The sequence below is a fragment of the Typopeltis vanoorti genome, chromosome 9, assembly GCF_054136105.1.
Source record: "Typopeltis vanoorti isolate ZY-2024b chromosome 9, IOZ_Tvanoo_1.0, whole genome shotgun sequence".
Taxonomy (NCBI): Eukaryota; Metazoa; Arthropoda; class Arachnida; order Uropygi; family Thelyphonidae; genus Typopeltis; species Typopeltis vanoorti.
Window position 1 is genome coordinate 70,649,984 of NC_143557.1, and position 20,703 is coordinate 70,670,686.

Here is a 20,703-nt window from a genome sequence, read left to right on the forward strand (position 1 = left end):
AGGGTATATCATCCTGTGGTGACTTCTAAGACTGCAGTTACTGAAGTGACAGATTGATGCGAGCACTGAGGTAGATGAACTGGAGATACTCAGTACATTGTAAAATATGTGAATACAGCAGTGTACCTGGATGGCATGTCTGCTCATGTGCTACAAAAATGTGCAAGTGAAGTGGTAGCAAGTCTCAGATTTGGAAAAAGTTCCAAGGGAGTGGAATGAGGATAATATGGCTCCATTACATAAAGGTGGTTCCAAGACAGAAGTAGCAAATCGCAGACCAATTAGTATCTCTGGAGTGATGGTTAAAGTATTGGAAAAGTTGGTTAAAAGTAAAAGTCAAGAATGGTGAATAGAAATATGATGCTCTATAGGGGAAAGCATGGCTTTGTGAAAGGGAGGTCTTGTCTCAGTAATTTATTCACATTTTATAATAAGATGACAGCAGAAGTGGAACAAGGAAATGGCTACACCATGATACCGCTGGACTTTGCAAAGGCATTTGATAGAATATCACATGGGAAAACTATTACATAAGTTGGAGCAAATGGGAATGGATATGAGGCTGGTGGCATGGATAGGAAATGGCTGATAGACAAAGGGGTGGTGTATGGTGGAGTGGAATCAAGGCAAATGAGAGTGACTAGTGGAGTGCCCCACGGCTCCGTACTAGAACTACTACTCTTCAATATGTATATTAATGATATAGCAGAAGATCTGAAGGAGGACGTTGTTTGCCAATGATGCAAAACTAGAGAGGATAAGGGTTGATAAAGGTGATAGATATATTACAAGCTGACTACTGTGCTACTGTGCACAGACTTGGTCACCTACGTTTCTTGGGGATTGGGAGATGAAGATTCGGAGACAAGTGACCAAGCTGGTAAGAGGTCTATGGAATATTCCCTATGAGGAGAGATTGAGGGTGTGTGAGTTGCAGAGTTCAGCTGATGGGCAGAGGAGAGCAGATATAATATAAACTTATAAGTTACTAAATGGACACTAAGATTGACATAGAAGAAAGTTTTTAATACATTGGGGGTAGGGAGAGAAGAAGGGATCACACTTGGAAGATGTCTAAGAGTGGTGTTAATAAGGGTGTATAGACCAAGTTCTTTTCTTGGAGAGTGGTGAATGAGTGGAATGAATTGCCATAAGTGGGTGTAGGCACCCCAATAGTGAATAGGTTTAAGAAGAGATGTATGACGGGTATTGTGTTAATGGATAGAATGGATCTCCTAAGATGAGTCTTTTGACTCCATTTGTGATGCCTGATGATGGCAATGTAACATTGCCAAAATATAGGAAAGTATTAATTAAAGTCTTAGAATATTTCAGTATACATTATTTCCTGAAAAGTTAATAGTTAGGATGTCCCTTGTGATTAACCAGAGGACAGTAATTTATAATGAATGATTTAACTGGTATTCCACACATAGCAAAAGCTCACATTATGGATTCATGAAACATGCAGATAACAGATTCACTGAATGATTATCAATTTGTTTGGTGTTCTGTCCACAAGCCATTTCCAAAAATGGATGTTTACTGTGATATGAAAAACAAGTAAGTGGAGTCTGAAGTATGTGGTCATTTTTTAATGTAATTTTTATATTTATATATTTATTTTTAACAGAATTGGCAAATACTTGGCTCTAGAGACCATACATACAGAACCAATTTGTTAGGTGTGTAACATTTTTTTCCTAGTTAACAATATCTGGTGCTTGCAAAAATGGTTTCACTCACAATGAAACCCTTTGCAAGCACCAGATATTGTTTAAATCTGAATCAATAGCAGCCTCCAATTTGGCATTACTGAATGTCCTTTATGAATCAAGTGACTCATTCTTTAAAGAAAATTTTTGATCTATGTATTTGTTTTATCCTATGCACCTATTATCATAATTATCTCCCCTGAATGCATAGCATGCTGGTTGATTTTATAGTATTTGCCCCCAGTTTATACTCTAAGTAAACATGCTTGAATAACTTTTTTAATATCACTTTCTACTATTTCACCAAGTTGTACTTCACACTTCCTAGTGTATCAAATGATGCTTCATTTATACTTCAGAAATACATTAATGAGTTCATCTACAGCAATTATTTTTTGACAAATTATGTTTCATATAATTTGTCAAAAAATATTAACTCTGATAAGACTGCACATACTATAATGCTATCAGCTTCAGAAACTGACATTTGCACTAAGAAATCCATCTATTAGTGCATGAAAGTTGCAATAACTGGCATTTCAAAAGTACATTACTAACTTCTGATAATAAAGTTTCAGAAGAATATTCATATTTCATGTTCAAATATACTTCCTGAAAGTATATTTACTTCCAGGAAAGGTTTAAGTTTTTCACAAACTATCTAGCAAATATAATTTCAATCCATCTTTTTAAATAAATTTTTTTTATCATAAATACTAAATCAATAAATAATAGAGTGAAATGGACATTATAAATGTGAAAGTGGTTCTTACTTGCAGGAACTTCTACTGTCTTGTTCAAAACATGAAGGCACATCAATATGGTGGATAGATACAACAAAATGGCAGGATGAACAAGTAATAAGTTTGAATCTACAGTTCTTCCAGGTTCTGGGCCAGCTGGTCCCATTTTCAGATGCAGTTAAGTGGTAAGTTTCTCCTTGGGCAATGTTATATATTTTGTGGGTCATCATCCAACTGCAAATCACTGAAATGCAAAATAATCCAATTGTCATTCACCAGATATAAATTTTAATATCCATCTAGGGAAAATCTATCTTTACAACCAATGGTGAAATAACCATTTTTCAGAATTTTAACTGTCTTATCTGTACTGAAGACCAAGAGCTTAAGATTTCATGTATGCGATATACTTTTGTAGTTCAGTCACAACAGAAAAGACAGATTCAAATATTTTCAAGGACAGAATAAATGTCTAGGCTTTTGCAAGTTGTCTGTTTCAGAATAAGCAAGTGAGATAGATGGCAAGGCATTTTCTCAGATCCTAATATTTCCTTCAAGGAGAGCTAAATAGATACTAAACAAGTTTTAGGGATAATGCTATGCTTTTATTTTTGACATGAAATTATTTCAATTAAGTTTTAAGTCTCCTAAGTATTATTTGGTGTATTGATTTTTATATGGACCCAATACATAAGTCACAAGACCCATAACAGAACACTGCAAAGTGTGGGCAAGTGATTAAAGAGAGAGAGAGAGAGAAGCATATACCATTATATAATAACCCATGAAAGTCATTCATGATTGTCATTTCCAAATTTTAAATAACCACCAAAATATGGGAAATCTAATGTCACATATTTACTGTACGTCTCATTTGGATGACCTGATTCCTTCCATGTGAACAAAACAACCCATCCTATGAGAACAAGACTCAAAATATAGCATTTAGCAATGTAAAAATGACAAAGTTAATATAATCTTATTTTGTGAAAATAGATTTACACAATTGCATAAAAAATATTTATACTAATAGCAAACACCAAAATCAATTCTATAGAATAGTAGTGCTAAAAGCTTTAAAGTATACAAAGCTTTAATAATAATTTTTGATGCCCCTCCCCTCCAATTCTATGAAAAATCTCTTCCACATCAACCTGATAACAACCCCTGACTAGCTTATATGTTTCAATCATATCCTCCCCCCCCCCACACACACTCCTCCTATTCACGAGACTTTACTTTCAATCTACTTTCAATCTGTCCACATTCCAAAGAATGCTGACCATCTTTGTGAATCATCTCTGGACCCATTCTAACATACCCTTGTAACCATGAAAACCTAGTGACCAAATCTGTGCATAATAATCCAAATAAACATGATCAAGACCTTAAACAATAGCATCATAACCTCTTTATTTCTGCATGTCAGGGTCCTCTGCATCACTGCCATTATCATATATGATGTATTCACACCTTGTGCAATGTAGCCTCTGAATTTTAGGTCCTTGTCCCTCACCACTCCCCTCTTTCTTCTCTTCTACCTTCTTTAAAGTTTTCCTGCCAAGCATTTTCTTTGCATCACATTGTTGATTACCAAATTTCAAAACCTTACACTTGGCAACATTCAACTGACAATTCCACTTGCCTGCCTATTCATGGAATATATTCAAGTCCTTCTGTAAGGACATAATATCTGCTTAACTCTACATTGCTCTCCCCAATTTTGCAAACAGCTGCATACAACTAGTTAAACTGATCCTAATATCATTAATATACAAATTGAACAATGGTTAAAACTGACTCACACACCATTAGTGACCTTCCTCTTTCAGGATACCGTACCCCGATATACAACTTTCTGATACCTGTCTTATAGCTAGTCACTGATCCAACACAAAAGTTTGCTATCCAATCCCATCTGTTTCAATTTATTTAACTGCCTGTCATATGGAAGTCTATCAAAAGCTTTTGCAAAATGCAAGTATACCACTGTATCTGCATCTCCCCTGTCCAAGGAATTTGTCACCTTGTTGGTACAGAGTGGCCCAGTCTGTATAGATGAAGCCCTTAGGTTGGAAAGACCTGGGTTCAATTCCCATCCATGACATGAGGAACCTTCATCTGGTCTTTTTCGACTAAAGGTGAATTAGCTGGTCTCATACAGAGGTAGAGGGTTTTTTTCATCCCTCAGAACAGGCAAACTGGCCCCGTGAACACACACATATCTACAGTCATAAAATACATACTTAATCCCTCATTAGGAGGGCTCAACCTGTCCAAATGGAAGGGAGAAACCACTTGTTAATACATACGTTAATAAAACATGATCTCCCTTTAACAAACCCATGCTGATAACAACAGAAAATACTGCTGTTATCAACCCATTTCTGTATCCTACTTCTGACCAATCTCTAGTACCTCCACCACAACTCCAGATATATAAATTGGCCTATAATTTGTAGCCACAGCCTTATTACCACCTTTATTCAGTGGAACAATTTTACTTACTTTCCACTCCCTTGGAACCTATGCTATTGTAAGATTATTATTAAACAGGCATATGAATACTATTAGCAATTTCCTGGAACATTCCCTTAAGACATGTGGTGATGTCATCAAATCCTATCACCTTATTGATATCAAGGTCATTTCCTCAAATATCTCCCTGCTCATTCACAATTAAGCCATACTCTCCATTATTCCACCCTGATCAGGATGAAACAAACTTATAAAATTATCACTGAATACCTAAACAATTTCTTCTGCAGCAGTTACCATTCTACCATTTTTCATCATCTTACCATAACCACTCTTTCTTCTACTTGCCACAAACTTACTTGAGTTTTTCTTCACCTGATTTGAAAATTTCTGCTTATACCACACTTTTGTTGTCCTTACCAAGTCACTGTCAGCTTGTTCTTTATGCTCTTCATGCAACTGATTATTACCATTATTCATCTTGCACTGTCCCCAAAGTGCTTTTCTGGATTTCATGCTTACTCATTCATCCATTTTACCCCTACCTTATCCAGCCTTTTGACCTTTGGAATACATTCGCACGTTGATGCTGTTATGGGTTTCTTTGTTAGTTCCCAAGTAGCATTTTTTTTCTGCTCAATCCAAATGATAATGTATGGAAAAATAATTGCATTATGATTTTCATCATCAGAAGTTTGTTTGAAATGATAGTTATGAAGTACTTTGTTAACAGCAACTGTCTTGACCATCAGAACATCTCACCCCATCCAATCTTCCCTTTCAAGGTTCAATGGACTGTCACAACCAAGTAACTTGGCTACTGCTTTTGATAAGGTCATTAATTCTATCTGCATTGTCTACTATGCTTGTAAATTATGTGTTCTTCCGGCTGTGCTTGTTTTGTGGGATGAAAAATCTGAGTTTCCAACAGCAAAAAAAAAAACTATTTCTATATGAGACCAGGTAACTCACTGTCAGCATGCACGTGCAGTATTCCTGCCATGCAGCATAATCTGTTGCCATTAAACACTGACCAACTTGAGTGACGTACAAAAAGGCATCCAGCTCCTTAAGGATGCTCTGTAGCGACTGCCTCAGTATCCCAAGTTTTACCACTATTCGCATTGACTGCATTTTAAAGACTGTAACACTTCCTCCAGCACATGCCTGTGATTCTCATTTCTGTTAGTAGTTTGTGGTTTCCCCAAATACTCTTTGCATTGTAACAGAACACTCCGTATGCCTGAACCTCTCAATTAAGGCAATGACACTATTGCTTAGGGGCACACTCATGGAAGCGACGAAACAAACTGCTCACAAACATGTCACAGACTTGGGCCATTTGCTCTACCAACTCCTATTAATGAAAATAATGTTCAACTATAAACGTCTTTTCTTCCAATGTCAACACCATTGCTACAGCTAAAATTAATGGCATAGACTACATATGCTCTTCCATTAATGTACATGCAGTCGAACAGCATATCTCATCCTGCATGTACTGAAGGGAGTGTTAAAGTTCAGCTGTTTTTTTTGTGCCATACCATATTATTTCATTTAGAGTACACTGGTGTCCAAAATCTAAGGACAAACACTATTTACAAAGATTACAACCACAACTTCAGACAAATTGGCTTGTGTTAATTTGTATAAGTGACTATTTCGAATAGAAAGCAGGTACACATTAAAATTTTTTAAATCATGCATGCAAATTGGGTCCATGATAGCACTCAACAGGATAAAAGGCAAAATGCTGTGCTAGGTGAATTATGTTTAAAGGAAGTACTTTTCACTTTTCATGAAGGAATAAAGTTTGTAAATGTGGATGTCTCGTAATGTCTCAAAGACATCTAGTTGATTTCACTTAGGGTAGAATTGTTTGTAAGCTTGAAGAAGGATGCAGAATTATTGATATTGCCAGAAAGTTTTTCTCACATAACATTGTATCCAGGCTATGGGCAGTGTTTCAAACCAATGGAATGTTTTACAGACATTTGCTAAGAGGTCACCCTCATTCTGCCATGGAGAATGAAGACAGATTTTTGGTTATAACATCAAGGCATGCATCACAGCAGGTCAGCATGCACATCAGCTTCATTTAAGCACAGGTACATCGATATCTTGACAAACTGTGACAAGACATTTACAACAAGTAGGCCTATATGCCTGAAGTCTGCATCCCTTTATCTACAGCTCACTGTAGAGCATGTTTTCAATGGTGTGGCATCTATAAAAATTGGACAAGATACCAGTGGGCTAATGTACTCTTTATAGATGAGTTGTTTTAGTTTTTCCTCCGATTCTAGACGATAGTGGATCTGGTTTGAAAGTGGTATCGCTTAACATGGCAAGAATGTTCTTGAAAGGGATAGATATGGCAGTGGTGGGGTCATGCCATGGGGAGGCATTATTCTTAATAGATGCACCGAGCTACAAGTTCTGGAAAAAAGAGATCGACTGGTGAACAATATTGCAATGAAGTTCTTCAGTGTCATGTTCAATTGTTTTATGGTGCTGTAAGTGGAGAATTCATTTTTATCGATGACAATGCCACACGACATCATACATGAGCAGTGGAGATACTTCTGGAGACCGAGGATATTAATCGAATTGAGTTGCCAGCACACTCTCCAGATCTCAATCCCACAGAGCAAGTTTCAGATGCAATAAGAAGATGCATTGCTGCTCAAAATTTCTCTCCAGAAAACAAGGCCTTATCGTGCTCTGAAGGAGGAGTGGGCCAATTTTCTTCAAGAACTCCTGAATCACTTGATGCTAAGCATGTGAGAGTTACTTTGCAATTCAGGGTGGACGTATTCCATACTGAAATGTCTCTGCATAGTTTTCTGTAAGTACTATATATTAATTCTTTAACTGTATCCTTAGGAAATTTGCAACTTTTGCCCAAAACACACAAATTTTGTACAAATTAAACTGCAACAACACATTTTTTATGTAATATAATTTATTACTATGGTGGCAATAAATTTATGTTCACATTTGGCTGTATATGAAAATTTTTTTATATACAGGTAAAAATGTAGTTCATCCTTTGCTTTTGGACACCAGTCTATTCACTATCTCTTGCTGTAAATTTGAAAAATGCTTCCATAGATTAAAATAAAGATTATGGTAAATCTCTACTTTTGCTTCCTAAATATCACTTAAACATTTTTTTTTTTTTTTTATAAAGACTGATACACAATCAAATGATTCTTAGGTATGGTTAATTTTTAGTTTATGAAGTGCAGTATCAACAGAAAATTCTACCTACCATTTAAAGTTCTTCCTCTCCGAGGAAGCGTATCACAGCCAGTTAAATATATCCACAAAAGGAATATAGAGATACCTGAAAGTAATATATATAGTTTACTTTTTTTTTCATTTAGAACTAATTATATGCTAATATATTAAAATTCTGAAAATTTATCACTTTTACATAAATACTATAGCTCAGTTAAAATGATTGAAATCACTCATTTTTATATTGTTCCCCTCCCCCCCCCCCCAAAAAAAATAAAAATAGTATAAAAAGCACAAAAAAAATTTCATTATACAGCTATATAACTAAATATAATTATAATTTCTTATATTTGGTTAAAACATATAGTCACTAAGGAATAATAGAAACAAACTGAGAAACATGTAATTACATATGATTTAATAAATAAACTACGCAGAAGAAATGGATTTTTACTTGCAAAACAGATTTGATGTCAGTAGTCTGGATAAACTGTTGGACAATAAAAGAGAATAAAACTACATATGCTGAGATGATTTCAACAGAACTTGGGAAGTACACACTAAGGCGAGAGATAGATATTGATGACAAAGAATGTGCGAGTACAAAGGGCTGACTCCAAAAATAGCTGTTGTTTTTATTATTATTATTCAGGCCTCCATGGAGTCAAAAGACTCATCGTGGGAGGTCCTTCCTAAGAAACACAAAGTCTATTGAGACTAATCGAGGGGAGGTCCCCCCCCATGAGAAACACAAAGTCTATCATACCACTCCTTAAACTCATTGACTGTTCTCGCTCTCACCACTCCATCAGGCAATGCATTCCATGGTTCAACCACCCTCCATGCAAAGAAACTACTCCTCACCCTCTTGCAAACAGTTTCCTTTCGTAACTTCCAGGGATGGCCTCTTGTCATCACTCCTTCCCACTGTTCAACAAAGCGAAAGAACTCCCCAGTGTCAACCCTGTAACCAACTCTCAACAGTTTAAAGTCTCAATCATATCATCTCTCCTTCTATCCACCAAACTCTGCAGTCCGCATTCCCTCAGCCAATCCTCATAACTAACATGGTACAGTCCTGAAACCATCTTTGTTATCCGCCTTTGTACCCTTTCCACAGTTAATTTAACCCCTTCAAATCCTGGAGACGAAATCTGAGAACAATAGTCTAAGTCTGGTCTGATCAGAGACTTATACAAAGGAATGATAACTCTTTTATCTCTGCAGGTCAGTGTCCTTCTCATTATTGCAGCAATCCTCTGTGTTACCTTCGCCACCTTTGCAATATGTCCCATAAATTTCAGGTTTTTATCAATCATCAACCCCAGATCTCGTCTCCCCTACTTCTTCCAGTATAACTCCTCCCATAGAGTATGCAGCATCCCATCGATGTTTCCCAAACCTCAAGACCTTACATTTTGCTGCATCAAACCGACACCCCCATTCATTTGCCCATCTATCTAGCTTATTCAAATCCTCTTGCAGGATTACCACATCTGCACTATTACTAATAATCCTTCCCCACTTCACATCATCTGCAAACAATTGAATATCCCCTTGCAATCCTCAATTTTGATAGACAAAAATGTCAACAGTCATGGGAGAAGGAAATTGAAATTCTGCTGAAGAATCGACTCTGGCTTACTTATTTGAATAGATCAAGTTTTAAGAGATTGAATCACATTGAAGGTCAGTTATTATGCATGTTCGCTAATGCCAAAAGCACAAGGAATAAAGGCCTTCTCAGCATGAGTAAATGCAAATGGAACCAAAAATTACTGGCATTAGTGAAACCTCATTTTACTCAAAATTTCCTTTATTTGTCCTTCAATAATTTAACTTTTTTTGCTGGGCAATTTATTTATTGTGTTTGTTCCCAAAAGAGAATATCCTTAGAATAAAATAGAATTAGATGGACATGGCATATTCAGGAAAGACAGGCATAAGGGATGAGAGTACTGCTAATATTACAGATTAAATTCAACTCAAGTAGAGTTGGATTTATTAGAAAAATACTTATATTATTCATATTATTACAAAAGGTTTGAGACTATTATCTTGTGCAAAGTAGAGGTTCAGCGAATATGATTACATACATATACACAAACAGGTTTTGAAAAATGTACTCATCTGTGATGAGCAAGAGTTGAGAAAAAAAAGATCAGGAGTTTGTTTAATCAAGAATTTTGTTTACATACTGGTGATTCTTTTTCATGTCAAATAGTGCCCCTCCTTCCCCATGTTTGTCATATCACATTACTGGGGAATGCTAGTCATCACAAATGCAAATTTTGACAATTACCAATTTCATTTTAATGGAAAACAAAAAATGAGAACAGGACACATACTCATTTTATCTTTAGAGAGCACTCAATCATAATGCTGAAGCAGATGAAATACTCAGACCATCTTAGGAATTTTTTTGGCATTCTGCCTTTCATCATGTACATCACCTTACTCTGACAATCAATTAAGGGCAATTATAGAACCATTAATAGGTTAACTGTAAATGAAAGACCTTTGGGTCCAGCTGACAAAGTATATGGTTTTACTCAAAATTTCCTTTATTTGTCCTTCAATAATTTAGCTTTTGCTGGACAATTTATTGTGTTTGTTCCTAAAGATGAAAACAAATAAATTATTTTCAAATAAACATGAACTTTTTCTTTCATCACAAAATACCATTACATGGACCATCATGCTTCAGTTTTAGATAAGTCTCTCTGAACAATGTTCAGTTGCATTACTTAAGTGGGAGATGAATTTCATTGCCAGGTGTGAGACACTACCCCACTTATTGAACGCCTGAAATAGCTTGAAAAACTTAAAAAACGCTCCATCTTGATTAATAAATGGCTTCTATTTTGGGTGATCTACATGCTTAAAGAAGCAGTAGCAACTTTTCCTTGTTCTTTGTATTCTTTGCTCTTGTTTGATATATCCCCGGTCTCGCACAATTATATTACTAGCACTACTTTCATGTGCTCTTAATGACGTCCAGCTTTTCCATTGGCTGCAGACAAAAAATTTCACGTAACTTAAAATTTCACATAATGTAAAAAAATGGCATTAACTGATTAATCACTTGTGTAAAGCAGTAAATGGTATCACATCAATCGCACTAACTCATTGAGCATATCGAATTCCAGCTAAGCAGGATTTTCTGCATTCGTGGTATGACCAATTCAGAATATTGCATAACCCAGGTTCCGTTTTTGTCTTCAGGAAATATTGTAAGTTAATATATATACACATACATTTAAAAACATTAAAATTAAAAATGACTAACCTAAAAAAACTTCATCTTAACTAAACAAATTCTGTAATACTGAATTAATTTTAGCTCTAACCTTTAAATTTTACGTTGCACCATCTACTAAAACTTGACTAACCCTCTAAGTAGCTAATCATATATCTAGACTAGACAAACTACTTAAATTTCATTACGACTCTTAATATTCGAGTGTTTCCTTGTGGATTTTTCTCATTTCGCACGAAGACCCACTGGAAATTTGCAATAGCTCACAAAGCCAAAGTAAAGTGTCTGTCAAAGTAAAGTAAATATAATAATGTTTGATAACTGTTTTAATTCATAATGCATGATTCTCAAAGAGACAGAAAACAAACTGTTGCTCAAAGCATTGCAAATACCGACATTATAAATGTCATGTCATGAATAAGTGCTTAAATCTTGTTTAGTCTTAATTTATAAGAAAGAGCACACTTAAATAAATACCTTTGGTTATTTTATAAAATAATTGTTTCATGAAAATTATCTTCAATAAAGTTCTTCAAGAACACAAAAAAGCATGGTCTTCTAACTTAATTAACAAAAAAATTTGATTGTCATTTGTGTTTCTTGGCTCAAAATTTAGAAGCAATATCCTCTATATTCTCTCAGTGCACATACTGATTTACTTGCTAGGAACTTTTGATGTGCTTTATTGTTTTCCATGACTGCCTCTAACTTCCCGAGTTCACCATAGATCTGAGTTTTCTATCCTTGCAAATAACTTCGCATGCTTTCCTTGCTGAATCAAGCAATGTTTTCTTCAGAGTTTACTGCCAATGATTTTCCAAGGTTTGAGTCTCGTCTTCAAACTTGCAATTATTTTAAAACAATGAGTCTTGTTACATCGCCACTTCGTGGCTTTTATTTTAATTTATACGTTTTTTCTTATTTTAGATACTTTGTGTAGCACCTTCCGGGAAAATGAACTAGCGCCGCTTTCCGTGTAAATGCTTATGCCTCAAGCCAAACGTTCACCCGAACGGTCTTCCCGCGAACTTTGGAATTTTGTTTACACTTTGATAAACATTTCACATAGAATATCCTTTTATAGTTACTTTTTACAAACTGGAAATTTTTACTTAGAATTGAATAAACAAGTTTCTTTTATAAATTCTCCCATTCAAGATCTAGCAGTCTACCTTTGAAAGCTGATCAACTTTTTTAAATAATCAAACTTTAATTTTCTTTTCAATATGATATTTAATTTAATTGTCCTACTCAACTGTACAAAACTAAATGGTAATCACTTCCTGTCTCCTCTGTATATATACTCTTTTGTCCTGAACTAGTGTGAAGATATTAACAAGAGTCAATGAGATTATCTTCTCTCCATGTGAATTTGTGTGCATCTATGTTGGAAAATGGTATCAGTGATTACTAGTCCATGTCTTAAAGAGAAATCCAATAGGTACTGAACCATTATCATCATCTTTGCTCATTTCTCCCAATTGTCTAAAACCTTTTTAACATGTCTGACATTTCTTACTCTGCTATTAAGACCAATAAGGAACAACTTTTCATTGTGTCAACTGTCTTCTCTAATGATGAAGAATCCCTCCACTTCTTTAGAATAGGCAAAAAGAAATCTTTTGTTTAACTTCCCATTGTGATGTTTGTCCACATTACTACTTGATACTGCATACCAATCAAGATTATCCTTGACTGGTATGCAGTCAAGGATAATCAATGTATTTAATACTAAAGCTACTACTTCCTTTCCCTGACCTTTGCTTAAATATCACATCTTATTTGTTATTTAGAAAATCTCACCTTTTTTTTGTCTTTTGTTTCATAACACCAATTACACTGACCTGATACTTCTCCAATTCCTCTGCCAGTTCTACTTCTCTTCTGTTGATGCCTCTTATGCTGATAGTGATTTGAAGTTTTTAGTGTTCCAATTACTAATTTTTCACTGTTCACCCTGGTTCCCTGAAGAAAACAGCAGAAGAAGCCAAGCAAGCTAGCCAGCAAAAAATTTCCATCATGTTATACAATCATTTTGTTTCAGCCAATATGACAGTGTTTGGTCAGCTAAATCCCAAATTGTCAGCCTGTTTGGTCAGTAAAGGGGATGGGTATGCAAAAAAAGCTTGTGGCATGGATAACAGTGGCTAACAGGCATCAGACCATGATGTATAGATCTATACGTAAGAAAGTGAAGGTGATCAGTAAAGTACCATAAGGTTCTGTGCTTGAACCTATGCTGTTGATGTGTATTAATGGCACTGGGATGATGAAAAGAATATTCAAATATATCCAATCCAATAAAGGCTGAGCCAAGCTTAAAAGTCAATGAGATTTCAAAGCATCATCTATTATTATTACTATTACTGTTAATTAACCAAAATCACTTTATAAATTTATTCTTTCTTTCAACAACTATGCTAACAGTTTTATTATACAGGTATCTCAATAGAGTCAGAAGACTCATTATGGGAGATCCATTATTTACACAATACCTACTACCTCTCCTTACACTAACAAGGTATTGATAACTACCTTTGGCAACCCATTCACCACCCTCTAAGCAAAAAATCTAGTCTCAACACCCTTGCTAACCATACTCTTACACAACTTCCATTGGCGATCCCTCGTTCTCTACCTAAGAGAATGACACACATTTCTTGCAAAGTTTATCTTGCTGTTACTTCAAATCATTCTTTTGTAATTTTTTTTTCTATTTCTTCTTCCTCTTCATCTCATTCTATACAGTATTAGCTATAATACATTACTTACATTATTATACACCTTGCACTGTCAATATGTGACTGAAATGCTGTTATGTCAATTACATACACCAGTGTGATATTAATTATAATTTGCACTGAATAATTTGCAACAAAACAGTCCTGACTAAGTTTTTACAGCACACTAATATTATTCACCTAAGAAAAAGTGAAATGGATTTGATTTAGTATGTGTGTGTGTACAAAAAATGTGAGTATGGCATATAATTTATTCCTTTAGTTATGATTTAGAACTTTAGGCACAAAATTACAATGGTTAAAAAAAAAAGAACGAATTCTCTGCTGCATATTAAAGATGTAACAGCAAATTACAAAATGTAATATGCTGATGGCTTGTATAAAAGTAAACTGACTGTAAATTATGATTAATACATATATTCACTTAAATTAAATATACCAATTACAATGGTAATAGCTATATCCGCCTGTACTACAGGTAACAAAACACAGTATTGTTTTAATTTTATTTCTGTAAATATTATCTGAGATAATAAACTATAAAGAAATATACCATTATAATCTATAATTAGTAATACTGGATAGCCTTTGTTATTCAAACATTAAATGGTACTGATAAGTGTGGCAAATTCACTGTTTGTGAATGATACAATGACCAAATGATACATAATCCTCCTTGAAGGCAGATTGGAACAAAATGATTTTGTGAGCAAATTAATTAGTATCATTAATTCACAACGTTACATATTTTGGACTGAAGACCAGGTATTATGTTAATGGGAATTTGCTCTAAGTTGTGAAGACAACTTAGAGAAACTTAGAGTTGACAGACAGCGAGCGAAAGTTTAGAGACTTTCACTAGGTTATTTAGTCACTGCATCAGATAACTGCAATGTTGAAGAGAACTTGTAAGAATAAGAAAATCTTCCCAGGCAACCAAAGCATGAGAGCCTAGATGTGGTCTTATTAAGGACTTGTAAAGTGAGAGAATAACTCTGTTCCTTTCTTATCTCACCCCACACACATTTAACCATTTTTCATTACAGCATCAGGTAGTTATTTTAATATTTTGGCCTATGGAATTTTACATTTGAAGACAGACTGAAGGAATGTGGTCTTCAAAATGGGAGAAACAGAAGATATATGATAGACATAATGTGGTGAGGTGATTTTACAGTAGAAACAAGGTAAATTTTGCATTTTGTGGCAGGGAGAAGAAATCAAAAGGGCAATATCCCTAGAAGCTAAGTAAGGGTATGCTCTACAACACTGTGTGTCCAGGTTCTTCTCATGATGTATATGGTAGTGATAAAATAAGATGCCACTGGACACTAGTGCATCTTCAGTGAATGTTTTCAAAACAAGATATAATAATCATGTAGCAGTGAATAACTTACAATGGCCCCAACCCTTATGAATCTCTGAACCCTTGCATATAACCATTTATATTATACATTTTTTTGAAAAATAACTCACCAAATCTATTTCTCAGAACATCCATCATACATACATCAGAATCTAAAAAAGAAAAAGTCACTATTACTGTGGAATCCAAGCACATTGATTTGTAAAATTATACATAGTTATTATTTAATAAAACTATGATGTATAATTTTGTTTCAATTATGAAAATACAGTATTTATAAATTATGATTATTATTATAAGATCCCATGGAGTCACACATCTAGGAGGTCTCCCCCCCCCCTTTTTTTTTGTCATACACACAGCTCATCATACTGTGCCTTAAACATTCAAATTCTCTGCAGACACCACACTCTCAGGTAATTCATTCCAATTTCTCTCCATGAAGAAAACCTGCTTCTCACTCCCTTGCTCACCCCCTCCTTATACAGCTTCCAGGGATGACATCTTGTTTCCCCCCAAATCTCCCACAATTTCATGCGAAACCTCTTCAATGTTTATCCTATATGTCTATCATATTGCCCTTCCTCCTCCTATCCACTAGACTGCAGTTTACATCATCAACCTTTTCTCATATCTAACATTCCAGAGATCGGATGTATTCGACTGTCTGATGCCACTGATGATAACCTGAAATGTTCAGGTTGAAATATACGACTTTGGAATAGATATTGTTCACTCTTTTCCTTGTTATCATGCTAATTTATAAACCATTCTTGCCTTGTCTGTAATTTGTTACTTTTCGTTATGCTATTAGATTTGCAACTGTATGTAGGTGGAGTTGATATATATATATATATATATATATATATATATATATATATATATATATATATTCTTGATCTTCTACTCTGTTATAATGATACATTTTAAAGAATAAATTTTAAATGACTTTAAACCGAGATAAAATATATTAAATTTTAATGATACAACTAGTTTCAGCCTTTTTCAGGTATCCACTAAAGGTAGAACACAATAATAAAAAATTGAAATTACAAAAAAATGAGAATTACAGGCAAAAAATGCAATACATAATTGACACAAAAATGTATTTTTCAAGTCGTTCTATCTAACGTGCTATTGTTTGTTGTATGTGTGCTTGCAGGTTCTCGTGAGCACCAGTATTGAACAACTGCAGTATGGCTATCAGGGATGTTATAACTCAAATTGCTGTTCGAATGTTCAGGATTAAGGAGGATTTCTCTGGACTCCATGATTTTCCTTTCAAACTCATCACTACAGCAAAAAAATGTTTTCGGATTTATCCCAGCAAACTGAGTGACTCTGTAGATCGTCATGAGGGTTATTAGAGTAAAGAACATGACTGGATAGCGCAGATGCATGTGATCTTTTATAGGAGATGTCTCTCTTATGCTCCTCTATACGAAGTTCAACAGATTTGTTAGTCTGTCCAAAATAAGGAATATTACAGTCGCACCATAACTTGTAAACACCTGGATATTTCAGGTTATGACGAATAGGCTTCGGATGGCTTATAAGAGAACAGACTTTAGGGAGTGTAGTGAGAAACATCCTGATGTTGTATTTTTTTAAGGACTTTAGACAATTTATTGGAGACTGAACTAATGTAAGGTATTGAGATGCTACCTTTAAAATCAGTAGTTTCCATAGTACACTGCCTAGGAGGATCCAGAAAAAATTTCTTAATTGTTTTTTCAGAATATCCATTTTGTTTAAAGATAAGAGAAAGTTGTTCAATTTCTTTTTGGAGTTCATCTGGTTCATTTAAAAGAGATTGTGCTCTGTGTCCTAAGGTAGAAATAGTTCCGAGCTTTTGTGGTGGAAAGTGACGAGATTGATAGTGCAGATATCTGTTAGTATGAGTTGGTTTTCGGTATAAAGAGATTTTAAATCTATCAGAGCATCGTGTAAGAATTACATCTAGGAAATTCTTGTACAGAGGCTTATACGCTGGTTAAACATGATAATTAATAATTAAGGAATTGACAGCGTACACTAGAAATATAAATTAAATAAACTTTAATATATAATTTCCGATATTTCGGCATACGTCACGTTGCCATCTTCTTGGGAACTTAATACAAAGACATGTGCACACAGGTACTACATAACAGCAACTGAGAACTGAAGCTAACGTTTTCCTAAAGTCCTGATGGTGCCCCTTGGTGAGCTATATTGGTAGTTCTTGGCCTTTGGGCCAAAGTTCTTCTGCTAAATGTTTCCCAAATTTATACAGCTTTATACTATGTGGAGGAGACCTCCACATAGCCTTTATTGCACATTGGATCAGACATTAGATCATTGGATTGGACATTAGATCAGAAGCCCTGGTGGAGAACCGACCAGGGCTTCTGATCTAATGTCCAATCCTCACCTTCTCGTGGTGCACCCTGTTGGGTATCTACTTGGATATTGAACGAACAAGGATGGGCTGGCAATTTGGGATTTAGCAGACCAAATTGTATTCTTATTGGTTAAACCAAATTAAAAAAATGGTACAACATGACAAAATTTCATGCCAGCTGGGGCGTTGCCCGGTTAAACAAGGCCCCCGTTGTTTTTGCCAGGGAACCAGGGCAAACAGCGAAAAGTCAGCTACTTGAACAAATCTGAAAACAAAACCCAACTCAACATCACCAGAGTTAAAAATCGGTACTATCAACGTAAGAAGCCTGAATGGCAAAAGAAATGGAGCTAGAGATGGAGCTGAGGAATTAGAGATCGACATAATAGGGGTGACGGAAACAAAAAAGACAAAAACTGGTGAGATCTTTCTGAGCAATAAATACAAAATATTATATTATAACAATGACAATCAAGGAAAAGAAGGAGTAGCCATAGTATTCAACACAAAATACGAGGCTAATCTTCTTGAATGGCAGGCAGTCTCAAGTAGAGTAATGTGGGAAAATATGAGAATGGGGAACTGGACATTGAGACTTATTTGTGCCTATGGTCCCACAGAAGGTTCTACTAAGTTAGAAGTGGAGGAATTTTTTGAAGCTCTAGAGAAAGCTACTAACACAATGAAAAATGAAAAGTTGGTCCTTGTTGGGGATCTAAATAGCAGAGTAGGAAGTGATTGTCAGACATACAAAAATGTTTTAGGAAAATTTGGAGAAAAGAGCAAAGCTAATAATGATGGCAAATATCTGTTGGATTTCTGCTCAGGACATGGACTGGTTATTACTAACACCATGTTCCAACATAAAAATGTGCACAAATTCACATAGAGAGAAGAGGTTATTGTTGATAGTGATGTTTTCTCCCTGGTGCAGGACACCGGAGTGTACAGAGGATTTGAAATTGGAAGTGATCACTATTTAGTCTTGAGCAGGATAAAATTGAATTTCATATTGAAAAGAAAAACACGTAAGAAAATTTTAAAGCAAATAAAAGTTGAGCAGCTCTCAGATGTGAACTGTAGACTAAAATACACAAAGATTATTGAAGAAAAAAATGAAAGAGTTTGAGAACAGGAATCAAACCTTGGAGATTCAGTGGCAAACTCTGAAGAAAACATTGATTGATTCTGCCAGAGAAGAATGTGGCAAGGTTGTCTGCAAAGATAAAAAAATTAGAACTCCCTGGTGGAGTTCTGATTATTTTATCTAGAATAAGTTATTTTTTTATTTCTGGACACAGGAAGTTAAAGAGGCAGTGAAAGAAAAGAAGAAAGCATATCAAAAGTTCCTGGCAAATAAGTCAGCTTGTGCGCTCAGAGAATACAGAGACAAATGTAAGAAAGCTAAACAGTGTGTACAACTAGCTAAACAAAAGTCATGGGAGGACTTTGGCAAGAATATAGAAAATAAATATCAAGAAGGTGGCAAAATATTCTGGAGGTTGTTGAAGAAGCTTAGGAATGGAGGAAAGAGTGCTGTAAAAGGAGTCAGAGATGATAAAGGTGACATGAAAACGGGAGAAAAGGATATCCTTGAAGTATGGAGTAATTACTTTGAAAACTGCTAAATGAAACAAGCAGTGATGACAGCACAGTGGTAAAAAACACTGCCCATGCATGCAGTCAGGAATACATATCCATACTTGAAGTAGAAAAAAGCCAAAGGCTTGAAATGTGGAAAGACAGCAGCAGTAGATGATATTTGACCAGAAATGCTGAAGTATGGTGGTATAAGAGTCTTACAGTGGCTGCACTGCATAGTTCAGAATGCCTGGACAGAGGGATGAATTCCAGATGATTGGAGTAGAGCTCTCATAGTACCCATATATAAAAAGAAAAATAAAACTGAATGTGAGAATTACAGAGGTATATCCCTACTGAGTGTTCCTGGTAAGATATATGCAAGTATACTTGAGAAATGGTTGAGAAGAATTGTGAAAGAAAAGCTTGGTGAAGAACAAGCTGGATTCAGGCCAAATAGAGGCTGTCTGGATCAGATCTTCACTTTACAACAAATAGTGGAGAAATCATGGGAATATAACAAAGATCTGTATTTAAGTTTTGTCCATTTGGAAAAAGGCATATGACAAGGTGCCAAGAGAGAAGCTATTCAATACGCTGCAGTTATATGGTGTGAATGGGGCATTATATCAAACAATGCTTAGTCTTTATTTGAATTGTAAGTCAGCAGTTAGAATTGAAGGAAGTACAGGAAGATGGTTTAATGTTAATTCTGGTGTGAGACAAGGATGTACATTATCCCCTCTGTTATTCATTATCTATATCGATCACATTATGAACGAAAGTGGTATTAAACATGATATCAAAATTGGAGATGTTAATGTCAGCTCTTTGCTTTATGTGGACGATGTTATACTTCTAAATAAATCCGCTACAAGTCTGCAAGATTCTCTGACTAAATTGAATAACTGTTGTAATAGATATGGTATGAAGGTCAGCAATAAAAAAGACAAAGACAATGAAAATAGGCAGAATCATTGAAAATGTCAACTGTGTTGTGAATGGAGAACCTGTGGAACAAGTAAAACATTTCAGCTACTTAGGCACGATTTTTACTGAAGATTGTAAATTAAATATGGAAATAGACAATAGAATCAATAAAGCTGGTATGGTAGAAAGTCAAATGAATAAATTCGTATGGAATAAGAGAGAAATTAGTCTGAACACTAAATTAGCTGTGTACAAGACAGTGTT

At 35.1% G+C, this 20,703-nt stretch overlaps 1 protein-coding gene across 7 annotated transcripts in view; it reads right to left on the minus strand.

Moving 5' to 3' along the window:
* The window catches only part of LOC150103134 (uncharacterized), a 297,815-nt gene that overhangs the window by 193,471 nt on the left and 83,641 nt on the right, over positions 1-20,703 (minus strand). For all 7 annotated transcript variants that reach the window (XM_090397967.1, XM_090397972.1, XM_090397966.1 and 4 more), the window contains exons 3-5: positions 15,656-15,697; positions 8,211-8,285; positions 2,489-2,702 (exon numbers count right to left, since the gene is read on the minus strand). In XM_090397967.1, coding sequence (XP_090254093.1) covers positions 2,489-2,702; positions 8,211-8,285; positions 15,656-15,683 — 317 coding nt within the window. In that variant the 5' untranslated portion in view covers positions 15,684-15,697. The remainder of the gene's footprint in view (positions 1-2,488; positions 2,703-8,210; positions 8,286-15,655; positions 15,698-20,703) is intronic.